This window comes from Pelodiscus sinensis, chromosome 1, assembly GCF_052426305.1.
Source record: "Pelodiscus sinensis isolate ZL-2025 chromosome 1, ASM5242630v1, whole genome shotgun sequence".
NCBI lineage: Eukaryota > Metazoa > Chordata > Testudines > Trionychidae > Pelodiscus > Pelodiscus sinensis.
The window spans coordinates 169,109-184,607 of record NC_143052.1 but is presented as its reverse complement, the minus strand read 5'-3'; the positions used below and the strand labels follow the sequence as shown (position 1 = coordinate 184,607).

The window sequence follows — 15,499 nt, the reverse complement described above, 5'->3', positions numbered from 1 at the left end:
CTCTTACTGTGTTTTTTAATTTGGGGTAAACTTTTAAGTTGGGCCTCTATTATGGTGTCTATGAAAACTTTCCAAGCAGCTTACAGAAATTTTACTTTTGTCACTGTACCTTTTAATTTCTATTTAACTATCTTCCTCATTTTTGTGTGGTTCCCCTTTCTGAAATTAAATGCTATCATGTTGGGCTGCTGACATCTTTCCCACCACAGGGATGTTAAATTTTATTACATTATGGTCACGATTTCCAAATGGTTCAGTTATATTTACCTCTTGAACCAGATCCTACACTCCACTTAGCACTAAATCAAGAATAGGCTCTCCCCTTGTGGGTTCCAGAACAAGCTGGTTTAAGAAGCAGTCATTTAAGATAAAGAAATTTTCTCTCTGCATCCCAGTCAATATGGGAATAGTTGAAATCCCCCACTATTATGGAATTTTTTATTTTGATAGCTTCTCTAATCCCCCTTAGCATTTCGTAGTCACTATCACTGTCCTGATCAGTTGGTTGGTAACATATCGCTAATGCTCTATTCTTATTATTGGAGCATGGAATTACTATCCATAGCATTTCTATGGAACATTTTGGTTCATTTAAGATTTTTACTTCATTTAAGTCTACATTTTCTTTCACGTATAGTGCCACTCCAACAACAGCACGACCTGTTTTACCCTTCCAATATATTTTGTACCCTAATATGACTGTGTCCCATTGATTGTCCTCATTCCACCAAGTTTCCGTGATGCTTATTATATCAATATCCTCCTTTAAAACTAGGCACTCTAGTTCACCCATTTTATTATTTAGACTTTTGGCATTTATGTATAAGCACTTTAAAAATTTGTCACTATTTATCTGTCTGCCATTTCCTGATGTGTTACTCTTTTTCATTTGATTGTGTCTCCTTTGATCTGACCCATACTTCCTTCCTCTCCTCCTGACTACAACATAGAGCATCTCTATTAATAGATCCTCCTCCAAGAGAGATCTCTGTTTGCTCCATGTGCTCTTCCGCACCCGTCGGCTTTTCCCCAGCCCATAGTTTAAAAACTGCTCTACGACCTTTTTAATGTTAAGTGCCAGCAGTCTGGTTCCATTTTGGTTTAGGGAGAGCCTATCCTTCCTATAAAGGCTCCCGCTATCCCAAAAGTTTCCCCAGTTCCTAATAAATCTAAACCCCTCCTCTATACACAATTGTCTCGTCCACGCATTGAGACTCTGGAGCTCTACCTGCCTACTGGGTCCTGAGCGTGGAACTGGAAGCATTTCAGAGAACACTACCATAGCGGTCCTGGATTTCACTCTCTTTCCTAGCAGACTAAATTTGGCCTCCAGAACCTCTCTCCCATCCTCCTCTATGTCATTAGTATCTACATGTACCACGATCACCAGCTCCTCCCCAGCACTGCATATAAGTCTATCTAGATGTCTCGAGAGAGCTGCATCCTTCACACCAGACAGGCAAATCACCATAACAGTTCTCCCGATCATCACAAACCCAGCTATCTATGCTTCAAATGATCGAATCCCCCCTTACTAACAGCTGTCTTCTTCTAACAACTGGAGTTCCCTCCCCCGGAGATGTATCCTCAGTGCAAGAGGCTACAATAACATCCTCTGGAAGGAGGGTCCCAACTATGGGATCATTTCCCTCTGCTCCAGTTGACTGTTCTCCTTCCCTGAGCTTTTCATCCTCCTTAACAGCACAGGCGCAGTCTGACTGGAGGTGGGACTGTTCTACAGTGTCCCAGAAAGCCTCATCCATGTACTTTTTGGCCTCCCTTAGCTCCTCCAATTTAGCCACTCTGCACTCCAAAGCCCATACATGGTCTTTAGCTGGACAATGATCTTTCTAACTGGCCTAGTTAGAATGGGATGACTCAGGTCATCCCATTTACCTGTGTTAAATACTGGCAAACATTAGCTTTCTTTCAATTTTCTAGAATGTCCCCATTGTTCTAAGAGGTAATGAACATTAACATTAGGGTCCAGTGAGTTCCTCAATCTACTGATTTAAATATGTCTATTATAGCAGTTGCTGCTTTACATGTTCCTGAGACATTCACAGAATCACAGGGTCAGAAGGGTCATATAATCTAATCTGCCAAGATGCAGGATTTGGTAGGTCTAAACCATACAAGACAAATAGCTCTCCAGCCTCCTTTTGAATACCTTCAGTGAAGGAACTGCCACAACCTCACAAGGCAGCTGTTCCAATGTCCTGCTGTTCTTACAATTAGGAAGTTTTTCTTAAGATTTAATCTAAATCTTCTATGCTGTTTGAACTCATTTCCCCTTGTCCTGCCCTCTATAGGCAGAAGAGAACTTTTCTCCATATTTTTAATGGCAGCCTTTCAAGCATCATGCCCCCTTTAATCTCCTCTTTTCCAAACTAAACATACCCAGTTCCTTCTGCCTTTGCTCATCTGGCTTACGTCATGAGGGATAGTTCCATCAATGGTGATCAGCCAGGATGGGCAGGGATGTAAAACCATGCTCTACCGTGTCCCTAACCTCTGTTTCCCAGAAGCTGGGAATGGGTGACAGTTATAGAAATCACATCACAATTACTAGTTCTGTTCATTCCTTCTGAAGCACCTGGCATTGGCCACTGTCAGAATCATAGAATACTAGGACTGGAAGGGAGCTCGAGAGGTCATAGAGTCCAGTCCCCTGCCCTCATGGCAGGACCAAATACTGTCTAGATCATCCCTGGTAGACATTTATCTAACCTACTCTTAAATATCTCCAGACATGGAGATTCCACAACCTTCCTAGGCAATTTATTCCAGTGTTTAACCACCCTGACAGGTAGGAACTTTTTCCTAATGTCCAACCTAAACCTCCCTTGCTGCAGTTTAAGCCCATTGCTTCTTGTTCTTTCTGGCCTCTGAGGATAGAAAAAGTTTTCTCCCTCCTCCTTGTGACACCCTTTTGGATACCTGAAAACTGCTATCATGTCCCACCTCAATCTTCTCTTTTCTAAACTAAACAAAGCCAGTTCTTTCAGCCTTCCTTTATAGGTTATGTTTTGTAGGCCTTTAATCATTCTTGTTGCTCTTCTCTGGACCTTCACCAATTTCTTCACATCTTTCTTGAAATGCAGTGCCCAGAACTGGACACAATACTCTAACTGAGGCCTAATCAGTGCAGAGTAGAGCAGAAGAATGATTTCTTGTGTCTTGCTTTTAGGCTAGAGCTAGACAGACCGTTGGTCTGACCTAGTGTGGCCCTTCTTATGTTCTAATTTTATCTTTTTGATCCTCTTTGTTGCTCACCTCTGAATCCTTTCCAGATTCTTTACAAGCTTTCTCTAGATAGTACGTCAGATGACACCTAAAGAATGCCCAGTAGAGCAATATTATCAACTGCTGATGCTTGCATGCTATGCTTCTGATAATGCAAACCAAGATGAAATTTGCTTCCCCCTATGCCTTGACTCATCTGGCCCCACTGACATGGAAAGGATGTCCTACATTACCTGAAAGACCTGCAGTATGGAAGGGGGATGCATATGGTGATGGCAGCCAGTGGCAACTGAGCCAGACTGAGGCTCTCCGTTTGCACCGGGGACTTGTCCCTGGAACGTTATGACAGATGGTTTCCCTTTCTTGGCCATCTCCTTCTGGTCAGGAGAGCTATCTTTGGCCAACTTTTTAGCCCTCTTAGGCTGGGCCAACGACACCAGGTGCCGCACTGACAGTGCCAGCAGTGCACTCCACACCAAGGCTGAAGTACTTGACACCAAACCAGAGTGCAGATCTTCTGGCACTAGGGAAGTCTCCAACAGAAGCACCCTTAGTTGAATACCCCTCCTTCTCATTGTCCTGGGATAAAAAAAGAAGTGAAAATCTTGCACTTGGAAGAAATATGGGATTCACCTAAACAACGAAGGCAGTCAGTGTGCGGGTTGCTTACTTGCTTAGGCCTGTGGCACACGGCACAGGCTTTAAAGCCAGGGGAACAGAGCATGCCCCTATCCCAGGTTAATTCTCAATAGGGAACTAACTATTAACTACTCCACTAAAACACAAAGAAAACTATTATAGTAAATGAAAATGAGGGAATGATAATGCTATAGCTAGAGCAGAGTGTTCAAGCACCATCACAAGCAGCAAAAAGGGAGAGGGGCCCAGGAGTGCACTATATAAGTATGGCATATGTGCACTACTCCAGGAGCCACGGAGACCCAGGCCCCTCTGGGTACTGCTGAAGGAAAATCTTCTGGCACTGGTGAATGTGACGAGCATACACACCTATGCTGAATGGACATGAGCAAGCATTTGTATCTGGGTGGTGGTGTTCTTCTCAGCATTGCTGCTGCTAAGTCCATTTTCTGTATTTGTGCATTTGTTTTTTCTTCCCTAAGTGTACTATCTTACACTTGTCTTCGATGAATTACATTTTATTGTGTATAGTCCAGTTCTCCAATTTAATCAAGATCTCTCTAAATTTTAGCTCTATCTTCCAAAATGTTGGCAATCAGCCCTCCCTAGCTTTGTGTCATCTGCAAATCTGATCAGTATGCTCTCTATACCTACAACTAGATCATTAATAAAGACATTAAATACAGACCCAAAAACAGAACCACGTGGAACCCCAGTTGAGACCTCCCTCCAATTCAACATCATTCCATTTATGTTTGTAGTTGTTTAGCCAATTATATATCCACTGAATTGTAGTTCTGCTGAGCCTGCATTTCTCCAATGTTATGTGGGTCTATGCCAAATCTTTGCTGAAGTCCAGGTATCTCTCAACCAGGCTGGGCCCCATCATGTGCCTGACAACGGGGACCAACGTGGCTGAGACCTCTAGGCCTCAATGTTAAGTGACGATGACTTTACAGTCAGGAAGGCTTTTCCTGATTTTCAGACTTAATTTTCTCTTCTTCTTTCATATACATAAGCAGTGACAGTCCTTGGGGCAAGATGAAAAGGGTTAATTATATAATCAAGGGTTTGGACCAATGTTCCCTGCAAGCCGTGTGCCTGCTCTTTTCTAAGCCCCGTGCAGAGACTCAGCTGATTGGCTGGGGAAGGAAGGAAGGGACATTTGCCCTCTCAAAGGAACATAAGAAGCAGCAGCTGCTGCAGTTGCCTACTATAAATGGATAAGCTGGCTCCAGCCTCTACTCCAGGGCTGGGCAAAAGATGATCTGCGAGCTGGATACAGCTGCAAAAGCCCTGGCCACTCCCTGCCTGCCCCACCCTTGCTTGGCACTCAGGAAAGCTGGGTGCAGGGTCACGTGTGTATTTGTGAATGCTGAGAGCCTGGAGGGAGGGGAGAGGCTTTTCATGCTACCCTCGCCCCCCGGAGCTCCCATGAGCTGTTTTTTCATTGAATCCCTTTGTTATATAATAGTCATGCCAATTCGCTTTCAGAATATGATTTGAAGAAGTGAGTCTGCCCCACGAAAGCTCATCTCCTAATAAACTATTTTGTTAGTCTTTAAAGTGCTATATGACCTTTTTTTTTTAATTAATACATGGTAAACTGTACTGTATTAAGGCAGATCTTTGCTATCTGATAGAGTTCTGGCTCTTATGAGTGAGAAGCAGCAAGAACGAGGTGTGATGCTAGCTATTTTGTAGGATGAAACCTTATTTGCAAGATCTTTGAAACATGCATCTGTAGGTTAGGAATGATGATGATACATGTACTCCATGGTCTCAGAGGGGTAGCCGTGTTAGTCTGTAACCAAAACAAACCAACCAACCAACACCTTATAGCACGTTAGACTAACAAAAATATATAAATAGTATCATGAGCTTTCATGAGTACAATCCACTTCTTCTGCCGAGCGTAGTGTTAATTTTCTTATTTGATTTCATATTAAATAATCATTTATTAAATAATTAATCCCTGTTAATTATCCCTTGTTTGAACACATTTTCTTCCAAACCTATGGACTATTTAAATGTATGTTTTTTGTTTGTGCTGGTGGGTGCACATCCACACACTATCTCAATATTTGTCAGGACCCGCCCAAAATAAAATTCAACCCACAGAAGGAAAATCTTACAGGGAACACTGGTCCAGACTGAACTCGGGGGAGACAAGGTATGAACTTTTGTAATGCCCCTTTCCCCAAGAAAGGGGCATTAATCGGAACATCTAAAATTAAACTGGATCAAAGACTAATATGATAAACTGGTCCTCAAGGTATAGGCTTAGCAAGTTGACAAGGTTTTCCCATCTCTAATTTTTATGACTATGTTTGAACATTAAGATTATGGAAATTATCTTAAAGTTAGCATCATGGTAGTGATTTCATTGTTACGAATATAGAAGTACAGTATGTTTTAATATTTCAAATATCAGATGTAGACCTCCTGGATTTTAAAGAAAATTCTAAATAGAAGTCCTAATGAAACATTAGGAATTTTATCAACAACATCCTACAGTGAAGTGGTTTCCAACCTGTGGTCTGCAGACCCCTGGTGGTCTGCCCTTACTCATCTTTTCCTTTTCTTCTTTTTTCTCCCCAAGGGAGGAAGGGTCTGTGAAATTTTAAGAGATTGAAAAGGGGTCTGTATGCTCAAAAAAGTTGGGAACCACTGCTATAAGGGTATAAAAAATATAATGGAAAGGAGAAATGAGAATTTACCAGTCTGTCTCTGTCATCCTGTAGGGAGACCAATGTCTTCTTCAAGCTCTGCACTTCAGCGGGGCTGGTGGAAGAGTTCACTGCTGTCTGCTGCTTCACTTCCTCCACCTTATGTGCTTTGTCCAATTCACTCAACAGACGATCTCTCTCATCCTGCAGGCTTGCCATCGCCCTGGAGAAGGACTTTATCTGGCTGGAGGACTCCTCCAGATCCAAAGACAAGTGGAGAAGCTCTTCCTCTTTGACTCCGAGTCGCCGGTTAAGTTCCTCAAGCTGACATAGCAAGCTTTTGTTATCATCAGCATTCTTCAGGGCTGTCAATTCAGACATCAGAGAGTCTCTCTCTATGGCAGTGGAGTGAAGCTCTTCCTGTAAATGAGCTATTTCTTTTTGAAGGTTCTGTACTAGACACTGCTGCTCCTTTAAATCCATAGAGTATTTTTTTCCCAGCACCTGAAGCTCTTCATTGGCTTGGTCCCAACTATCCTGAAGAGAGCTCATGGACTTCCCAAAAGACTGAAGTTGGGCTCTCAGATCTTTGTTTTCCTCTGTGACAGTAAGAAGCTTCTGTTCCATTTCCATCAGGTCCCTTGCCAGCTCTGCTACCCTTTCTTCTGCTGTTTCAGTTTCATTCCGCATTAGCCCTGCATCATGATGTAAGTGTTTCAGTTCATTCTTAAGTTTGTCTTCAGCCTCTTCCACCTTCTTGGCTGCACTCCTTTGGACATGGACCAGTTTCTCCTCAAGTTCTGCTACCTTCTCCTGTGTGAGAGCAATCTTACTGCTCAGCTCTTGTACTTCCTTCTCTCGGCCTTTTAATTGTGTTTCCAGCTCCACAATGGGGCTCCCTTCATGTAAAGCTGTCATCTCACTCTGAATCTGAGAGAGAGAAGATGTCAGATTTTCAATCTCTTGGACCATGCTTTGTTTGTCCTCTTTCAGGGCTTCTACACTCTGCCTGAGACCTTCCATAGCATGCTCTGACTCCCTCAGCTGCCCTTCTATGAGGCCCTTTTCCTTTTCCAGTACTTGGATTCTCTGAAGCTGTGTTTTGAGGAGTTGCTTTTGCTGGGAGTCCTTTATTGAGATCACTTTGTTCAGGTCCTCCCTATACCGCACCAGTTCTGCATCCAGTTTAGCATTTTCAGAGTTGAGGTCATCCATCTGGCTATGGAAGCTTCGAATCTCCTCTTTGAGCTTGTTATTCTCAGCAGCAGCCTCTTGAATTAACTGGTCTTTCTCCATGATTATAACAAGATGACGCTCTTCCAGCTGTTTATAGTCTCTCAGCACCCGGTCTCTATCATCCTGGAGAGAGGACATGCATTTGGTAAAGGAAACCAGCTGTGCCTTCTGCTGTATACTTTCCTCTTTAGTTATCTTCATCCTTTCCATGAGATGATTAAGCTTGTCCAGTGCTTTTTCTCTCTCATCTTTCAAGGCCACTTTCTCTTCTTCCTTCTCACCCAACTTATCCTCCAGCTTTTTAACTTCTTCATTGTGTTGCTGCTGTAATTCAGATACAACAGTCATGACTGCCTCCTCCTTGGCAGATAGTAGACTGATAATCTTCTGATCTTGGGCAGCAATTTCTGCATGTAACTTGTTTGTCAGGCCCTTTGAGGCCTGCAAGTCAGCATCAAGCTGCTCACAATTTAATTTATAATTCTGGATTATGGCCTCTTGCTGCTTGACCATGCTTTCCATTTCTTCTCTTGCTACCTCACACTTAGTGAAGGAGTTATGCAAATCACCAAGCTGGTCTTTGAGGCATTTGATTTCTGCATCCAGCTTCTGCAGTTCATTCTGAGAGTCTGTGTATAGTCGCTGATACTCTTCTAACTGAGATAGGAGTCCTTTGTTTTCCTCTTGCAACATGTCAGACATCTTTTGATGCTGCTCAGTTACTCTCTGGGACTCAGACTCCCAATCCTGTTTGTTGTGTTCCAGCCTGAAAACAGATTAAAGACATATCTACAAAGTATCCCAATATCCAAATTTGTATCCCTTATAGTTGACTGCAAGATCTATCATAGTTAAGGTATAGACCAGCTCTCTGTTTAAAATATGACTTCCTGCTCTAAAATCCACATCGTTACTTATATTTCCTTGAAAACTGGGGCACTTCTCTCCCCTAACACTCACAAATCGGATCAAATGGTAGGGGAGGGGACTGAAGAAACATGAGGGGAAATGGCAGTCTCCTGATAACTGAGAAATGAAAAGTATCATAGGGATCACCATGTTAGTCTGTACCTGCAAAAACAACCAGGAGTCCCGTGGCACCTTAAAGACTAACATTTATTTGGGCAAAAGCTTTTGTGGGTAAAAACCACTCCACCAGATGAGTTGGAGTGGATTTTACCTGCAAAAGCTCATGATTCTATACATTTTTATTAGTCTCAAAGGGACCACAGGACTACCAAATAAATCGGTTAGTCTTTAAGATGTCACAGGACACCTTGTTGTTTTTGAAAAATGCAAGATGGTAGGAAAGACCATAATACCAAGATAATCATCATTCACTTTCATTTCCTTCTTACCTAGATACATGAATCTGTAGCTCCTCTATATGCATGGACATCTGCCTCATCTGATCCTTTAGAACAGTGCAGGTCTCCTCTCTAGCATAGATCTCCTCTTCTTTCTTTTGAATAGCCTCAGTGAACTTCTTCTCCCATTTTTTGGACTCGTCTATCACTCGATCTCTGTCATCCTGGAGGGAAGTCATGGTCCTGGTGAAGGCTGCAAGCTGGGCCAGGGTTTTATTCAGGCTGCCTTGTAACTGCTTGGCTTCTTGGTCCCTTTTGTGCAAGGAGTCCTGAATATTTCTGACAGTGCTTTCCATATAATCTCTCTCTCTCTGCAAAGATGCCATCTTCTCCTCCATGTTATTTATCTCTTTTGAGTGCCTGCCTTTTTCTTGTTCAAATTTTCTCTCAAAATCTTCATCTCTTCTCTTCATTTGAATTTTAACATGCTCTTTATTTGTCTGCAGCTCCTCTTTCACTTTGAGACTCTCTGCTAAAACCCTTGCTGTCTCGCTCTGAGTATCATCTAGTAATATTCTGCAGGAAGCCAGCTCTGCTTGTGCTTTTTTAGTGTCTTCACATGCTTTCACTAAGTTCTCTCTGGCTGCTGTCAGTTCCTTTTGAGACTCACTTTGAACAAACTCCATAGCTTTAACAGTTCTCTCTAAACTACTGATCTTCTCCTGACTTTTAATACAGTCCTTTTGCAACTGCTTCACTTCCTGCTGTTTCTGTTTCAGCAGCTCCTGAAGTTCTTTTGCAAGAATTCTGCAGCCATCTTCCTTCCGAGCACATTTTAGTTTTTCTGAATATTCCTTCTGCGTCTCTGGTTCTGCTTCAGTTTTCTCTTTCACCAGCTGCCCCTTCTCCTCCTCCAGTTTACTTATGGTTTTCTGCAAGCTCTGGAGCTCAGATTTCAGTTGCTCATTTTTTGTTTGGAGGTCAGCCATGTCTTGTTGATAGTTTCCAATACTTCCATTAAGTTCTGCTAGCTGATTCATGAGCCTTTCCTCCAAGTCATCCTTCTCTGCCCCCAACATTTCCTTCAGCTCTGTCATTCTGACAAGTTTTTCTTCAAAATGTCTATTAGTAAGTTCCATCTTGGCTACTGTTTCCTGAAGTGTGTTCAATTCATAGACTTTTGCTGCCATTTCGCTCTCTAATGCCTTTTTTTCCTCTCCTAAAGTTTCAACACTCCTGCAAATGCTACCTATTTGTTCTTCTGCAGCCATTCTGTTCTGTTCCAGGTCTGTGATTTGCTCTGTGAGCTGAGCTATTTGCTGTAAGTAAGTATTAATTTCATCATGTGAGCTGATATCTTCATTTAATTTCTCTTTTGTTTCAATTACAATGCCTGCTCTCACAGGCTCTGGAGACTTTATGCAGGGGCCTAAATCCACATCTAGAGGTAATGCTGCTGTGGGAATAGCTTGATTTTCTTGTTCCACTATAATTTTTTGGACACCATGCTTAGCTCCTGCCTTTAGGCTTTCCTGCAGCTTAGTTTCTGTGCACTGTAATTGGTGCTTTAAGTCTTGAACTTCTTGACTAAGAGAATCCTTTTCAGCCATTAATGCCTCAAGTTGAATGGAAAGAGACTGGCAGTCCCTCCTAGAGCTCTCTAGTGCCTCTTTAATGCTAGTACTTGTCAAGAGAGCTGTATCTTCATCCCTGTTTAGGTCACCATCTGTAGGATGCAGCTCTGCTCTCAGACGTTCATTCTCCTCCTCCAGTTCCAGAATCTTTTGTTGCTTGGATTTTGCAAACTTCCTCATTTTTTCTTTCATTCCCTCCATCTCTTGCTCAGTCTCCTGCAGTTGTTTATCTACTTCTGTTTTCTTAGCCTCCACACTTTTCAACTTGCTGAAAATGTCTTGCTTTTCCTGCCTGATAGTTTCCAGAACACTATGAATTCGCTCCGTCTCATTACTTACATTCTCATAAGACTGCAAGAGAGTTTCATATTCTTTCTGCAGCTCCTTATATTTCTCTTGCCACTCAGAATTCTCAGCAGCCTGCGAACATTTCAAAGATTCTATCTCCTCCTCCAATTTCTCCTTCTCTTGAGTGATTCCCTCTACAGCCAGCTTCAGACTTTCACAAGAGCTATCAAGGTTCTGATTTTCTATTAAAGCTTTGTCAACTTCTGCAATAAGTTTTTCTCTCTCTTCTGTGACAGCTACTAACTTTTCTGATAATACCTCTTTTTCCCTATCCTGATCACAAACATGGCTCTCCATATCTGCCAACCTCAGAGAGATATTTTCTATAGTCATTTTCGCAGAAGCCAGCTCCTCTTTTAGAGTCTTACTCTCTTTAAGTGCCTCTTTTCTAGAGATGAGTGCAGCCTGAAGTTTTCTCTGAATTTGGTTTTTATGTTGGGTTTCTTCCGCCTCCTCATTTTGTCTCTGCTGGACTTCAAGAAACTCAGCTTTCAGTTGCTTGCTCTGTGTTTCCAGCTGACTCTGCAGAGTCTTGATCAAGTCTTCTTTTTCCAAACAATCTCTCTCTACATGAGCAAGATCTTGGATTTTCTCCCTTAGCTGCAAGTTTAAGAGCTCAATTTCTTCATCCTTTTTGCCCATGAGATTTTTTAGCGCCTCTATTTCTTGTTTAAGTGCCTTTTGATTGTTCTGTCTGGAAGTCTCTACTTGACTTTTTTCCAGTTCTGCCTGAAAGTTTGCTGCATGGGCTTCTGCCTCGTGACAGGTGCTCTTCAGCCCTTCTACTTCTGAGAGCAATTGTGCTATGTGTTCTTGTAGCTGAATGATTGCTTCTGCTTTGCAAGCAAGATCACTTTCCAAATGACTGACTTTGAACTCTAGTTCATCTTTCTTTGTCTGCAGATTTTTGAACTCTGCCTTAAACTCTTCCATGGAAACATCTGTCACCTGTAAGAAGTTATTTGTCTCCATATTTTCTACTTCCAAGCACAAAGATTCGCTCCGACCAGAATGCTGTATGTTTCCTGCAAGCTGCTGTGTTACATCAAGTACAGGCTCAGATGACTTTTGGAACTGGATGCTTGGAGGAGAATGGTTCTCTGTATATTCTGTCTGTGCTTGGAGTTGCCTAAGCTGATCTTGGATACTTTCCTTCTCTTTGCTTTGCTTACCAAACTGTTCTTGTAGGAGATTATATTCATCCTTCTGCTGTTTCAGTTGCTCCCTGTGGTGTCGATCTTTTTCTTGAGCCTTCTTTATAGTATCCTTGCGGGAAGTCAGTGCTTCCTGAAGCTTCTTTTGGAGCTGTTCTTTTTCTTGTTCAAGAGCAGAGATTCTCTCTTTCAGGGCAGACTTATGGTGTTCTTCAAATCCTGGAGCAGTTGCACTGCTTTCCTCATCCTTGTTAGAAGCAGCTGGTTCCGATTCTTTTAAGCTCTTATTGTCTGCAGTAAGTTTCTGGATGGCTGACTGGCTTTCTAGAATTTCAGTTCTTTTTGAATCAAGGAGATTAGTCTTATCCTCCAAACTTTTCTTCATCTCCTCAATCAAAGCCTGCAACTCCACTTCAGCTGCTTTCTTCTCCAGCAACTCCTTCTGGGTGCTCTGAAGCTCAGATTCTCTTTCAGAAAGCAACTGCATGAGACACATCTCCCTGGCTTGGCTTTCAGGATTCAAGTCTCCCTCTGCATTTTGTCTGCTTGCTGTAGTTTCTTTGACTTCAGTTTCCTGAGTTTCTGCCTCAGGATTCCCTCTCACTTGCACCAGCTCATTCTCTAGTTTGTTGACCTTCTTCATAAGTTCCTTCCTATTGATGAGAGCTGCCTGCAGCTTCCGCTTCACTAGCTCATTTTCTTTTTTGAGAAGCTCCAGTTCACTTCCTAGTACCTCCCTCCCCTTACTCACAGATGCCACCAACTCACTCTGCTGCTCAGACCCCTCACATTTCAGATACAAGTCTCCTGCTTCCCCTGTTTGTCCTGTCTGCTGGTTTCTTATTTCCTCAGTTTTCAACAATAGGCTCATTTGTTCTTTAAGGCTCTTTAGTTCACCTGTCAGAGAAAATTTCTCTTCATTCAACTGGACCATTTTCTCTGACATGGTGGCACTGATTTCAGTCATCTGCTGCTCACTCTCCCGTAGAGCTTGCTGGAGGTTCTCAATATCCCCATTTCGTTCAGAAAGAAGCCGTTCTAGCCTTGCTGTATCAAGCTTCTTAGAGGCAATGTTTTGAGTTAGCTCTTCTATCTTGACTGTACTCTTCCTCAGATGTTGTTGCAGATCAAGCACTTCAGACTCCATATCCTGGAGCTGGATTCTCAGACTTTTTGCTAGAGCATCCTGTTCTGAAAGCTGAAGCTGTGCCTCATCCAGGTCCCTTTGCAAAGCTTCAATTTTTATCTCTTTGGATTTAGATTCATTTTTCAGGCTCTGGAATTGTTCTTTCAGTAGACTGTGCAGTATAGTTCTGCTTTCATAGTCAAATAGCCTCTGCTTTTCTGAATCCATTAGATTTCCCTCAAGCTGCTTCACTTGATCCTTTAGTTCTGTTATGGTATAAAGCTCCTTCATTTGAGACAGGACTTGATCTCTTTCTTCAGTCAGAATATGCACTTTCTGCATAGAGTTCTCTGCATTTTTTGTGCATTCCTCAACCTGCTGGGTTAATCTATTTATTTCTACCACTTTCTCTCCTAAGTCTTTATTATACAATTCTTCTGATTTCTGCAGGCTTTTTTGCAGCTCGGTAATTTTTATTTGCAATCTTGTCAGTTCCTGAGCCTGAGAAAGACCAAACTCTGGAGCTGCTGCACAGAGCCCTTCTCTAAGCTCTTGCACTGCATCTACTTCCCTTCCACTGTAGTTGATGTGCTCCAGAGGTGGGAGGCTATTTTTGTCTTCCTGAAGCACAGACGTTTTCTGCACTTCCTCCATTGTCAGGAAGCAGCTGTTCAATTCACTCTGGATACGTGAGGTCTTCTGACTTCCCTCTGTCCAGGTCATTGCTGGTGTTTGGCTTCCTGAGTCCAGGAGCTGCCCCTTCAAAAATGCTATCTCCTCTTGAGCTTCCCTTAATTCCTGCAGCAAGACTGACAGCTCCTTATATTTCTCTACAGCAAGATACTCCAGAATGCCAGCAGCGCCACTTTCCTCAGCAAACAGCCCATTGCTGTTTCTGGGGGTTTCATCTGTACTGGTCTAGAATAAGAAAACAAGAGTTAGTCTCAAAAAATCATAGAATCATAGAATACTAAGACTGGAAGGGACCTCGAGAGGTCATCGAGTCCAGTCCCCTGCCCTCATGGCAGGACCAAATACTGTCTAGACCATCCCTGATGGACATTTATCTAAACTACTCTTAAATATATCCAGAGATGGAGATTCCACAACATCCCTGGGCAATTTATTCCAGTGTTTGACTACTCTGACAGTTAGGAAGTTTTTCCTAATGTCCAACCTAAACCTCCCTTGCTGTAGTTTAAGACCATTGCTTCTTGTTCTATCCTCAGAGGCCAAGATGAACAGGTTTTCTCCCTCCTTCTTATGACACCCTTTTAGATACCTGAAAACTGCTATCATGTGCCCCCTCAATCTTCTCTTTTCTAAACTAAACAAACCCAATTCTTTCAGCCTTCCTTCATAGGTCATGTTCTCTAAACCTTTAATCATTCTTGTTGCTCTTCTCTGGACCCTCTCCAATTTTTCCACATCTTTCTTGAAATGCGGTGCCCAGAACTGGACACAATACTCCAACTGAGGCCTAACCAGCGCAGAGTAGAGCGGAAGAATGACTTCTCGTGTCTTGCTCACAACATACCTGTTAATGCATCCCAGAATCGTGTTTGCTTTTTTTGCAACAGCATCACACTGCTAATAGCCACTGAGGGACCTATCATCCATGAATTTCTCTAGCTCTTTTTGATTGCTGTTCTAATCTTGGTCTTTACAAAATCGTCTGGCAAGAAATTCCTTTAGTTGACTGGTCATTTAAGTAGTATTTCCTTTTATTTTAAACCTACTACTTAGTCATTTCACCTAGGCTGTGTCTAGATTATATCCCTCTTTCGACAGAGAGATGTAAATTAGACACTTTGAAATTGCAAATGAAGTGGGGATTTAAATATCTCGCACTTCATTTGCATAATCACATCATGGCGCTCTTTTGAACAAGTGCCATTTCGAAAATAAAACCACAGTCTAGATGCGGTTCTTTCAAAAACAGCAGGCTTTTTCAAAAGATCCTGTATTCCCAAGTCTAGACCATGGTTTTACTTTCTAAATGGCACTTGTTCGAAAGAACGCCATGACATGATTATGCAAATGAAGCACAGGATATTTAAATCCCCACTTGATTTGCAATTTCAAAGTGTCTAATCTACATCCCTCTGTTGAAAGAGAGATGTAGTCTAGACACAGCCTT

At 42.3% G+C, this 15,499-nt stretch overlaps 1 protein-coding gene across 4 annotated transcripts in view; it reads right to left on the bottom strand.

Annotated features, from left to right (window-relative positions):
- The window catches only part of GOLGB1 (golgin B1), a 131,302-nt gene that overhangs the window by 58,608 nt on the left and 57,195 nt on the right, over positions 1 to 15,499 (bottom strand). For all 4 annotated transcript variants that reach the window (XM_075918353.2, XM_075918356.2, XM_075918355.2 and 1 more), the window contains 2 exons: positions 9,149 to 14,277; positions 6,606 to 8,556 (listed from right to left, as the gene is read on the bottom strand). In XM_075918353.2, coding sequence (XP_075774468.2) covers positions 6,606 to 8,556; positions 9,149 to 14,277 — 7,080 coding nt within the window. The remainder of the gene's footprint in view (positions 1 to 6,605; positions 8,557 to 9,148; positions 14,278 to 15,499) is intronic.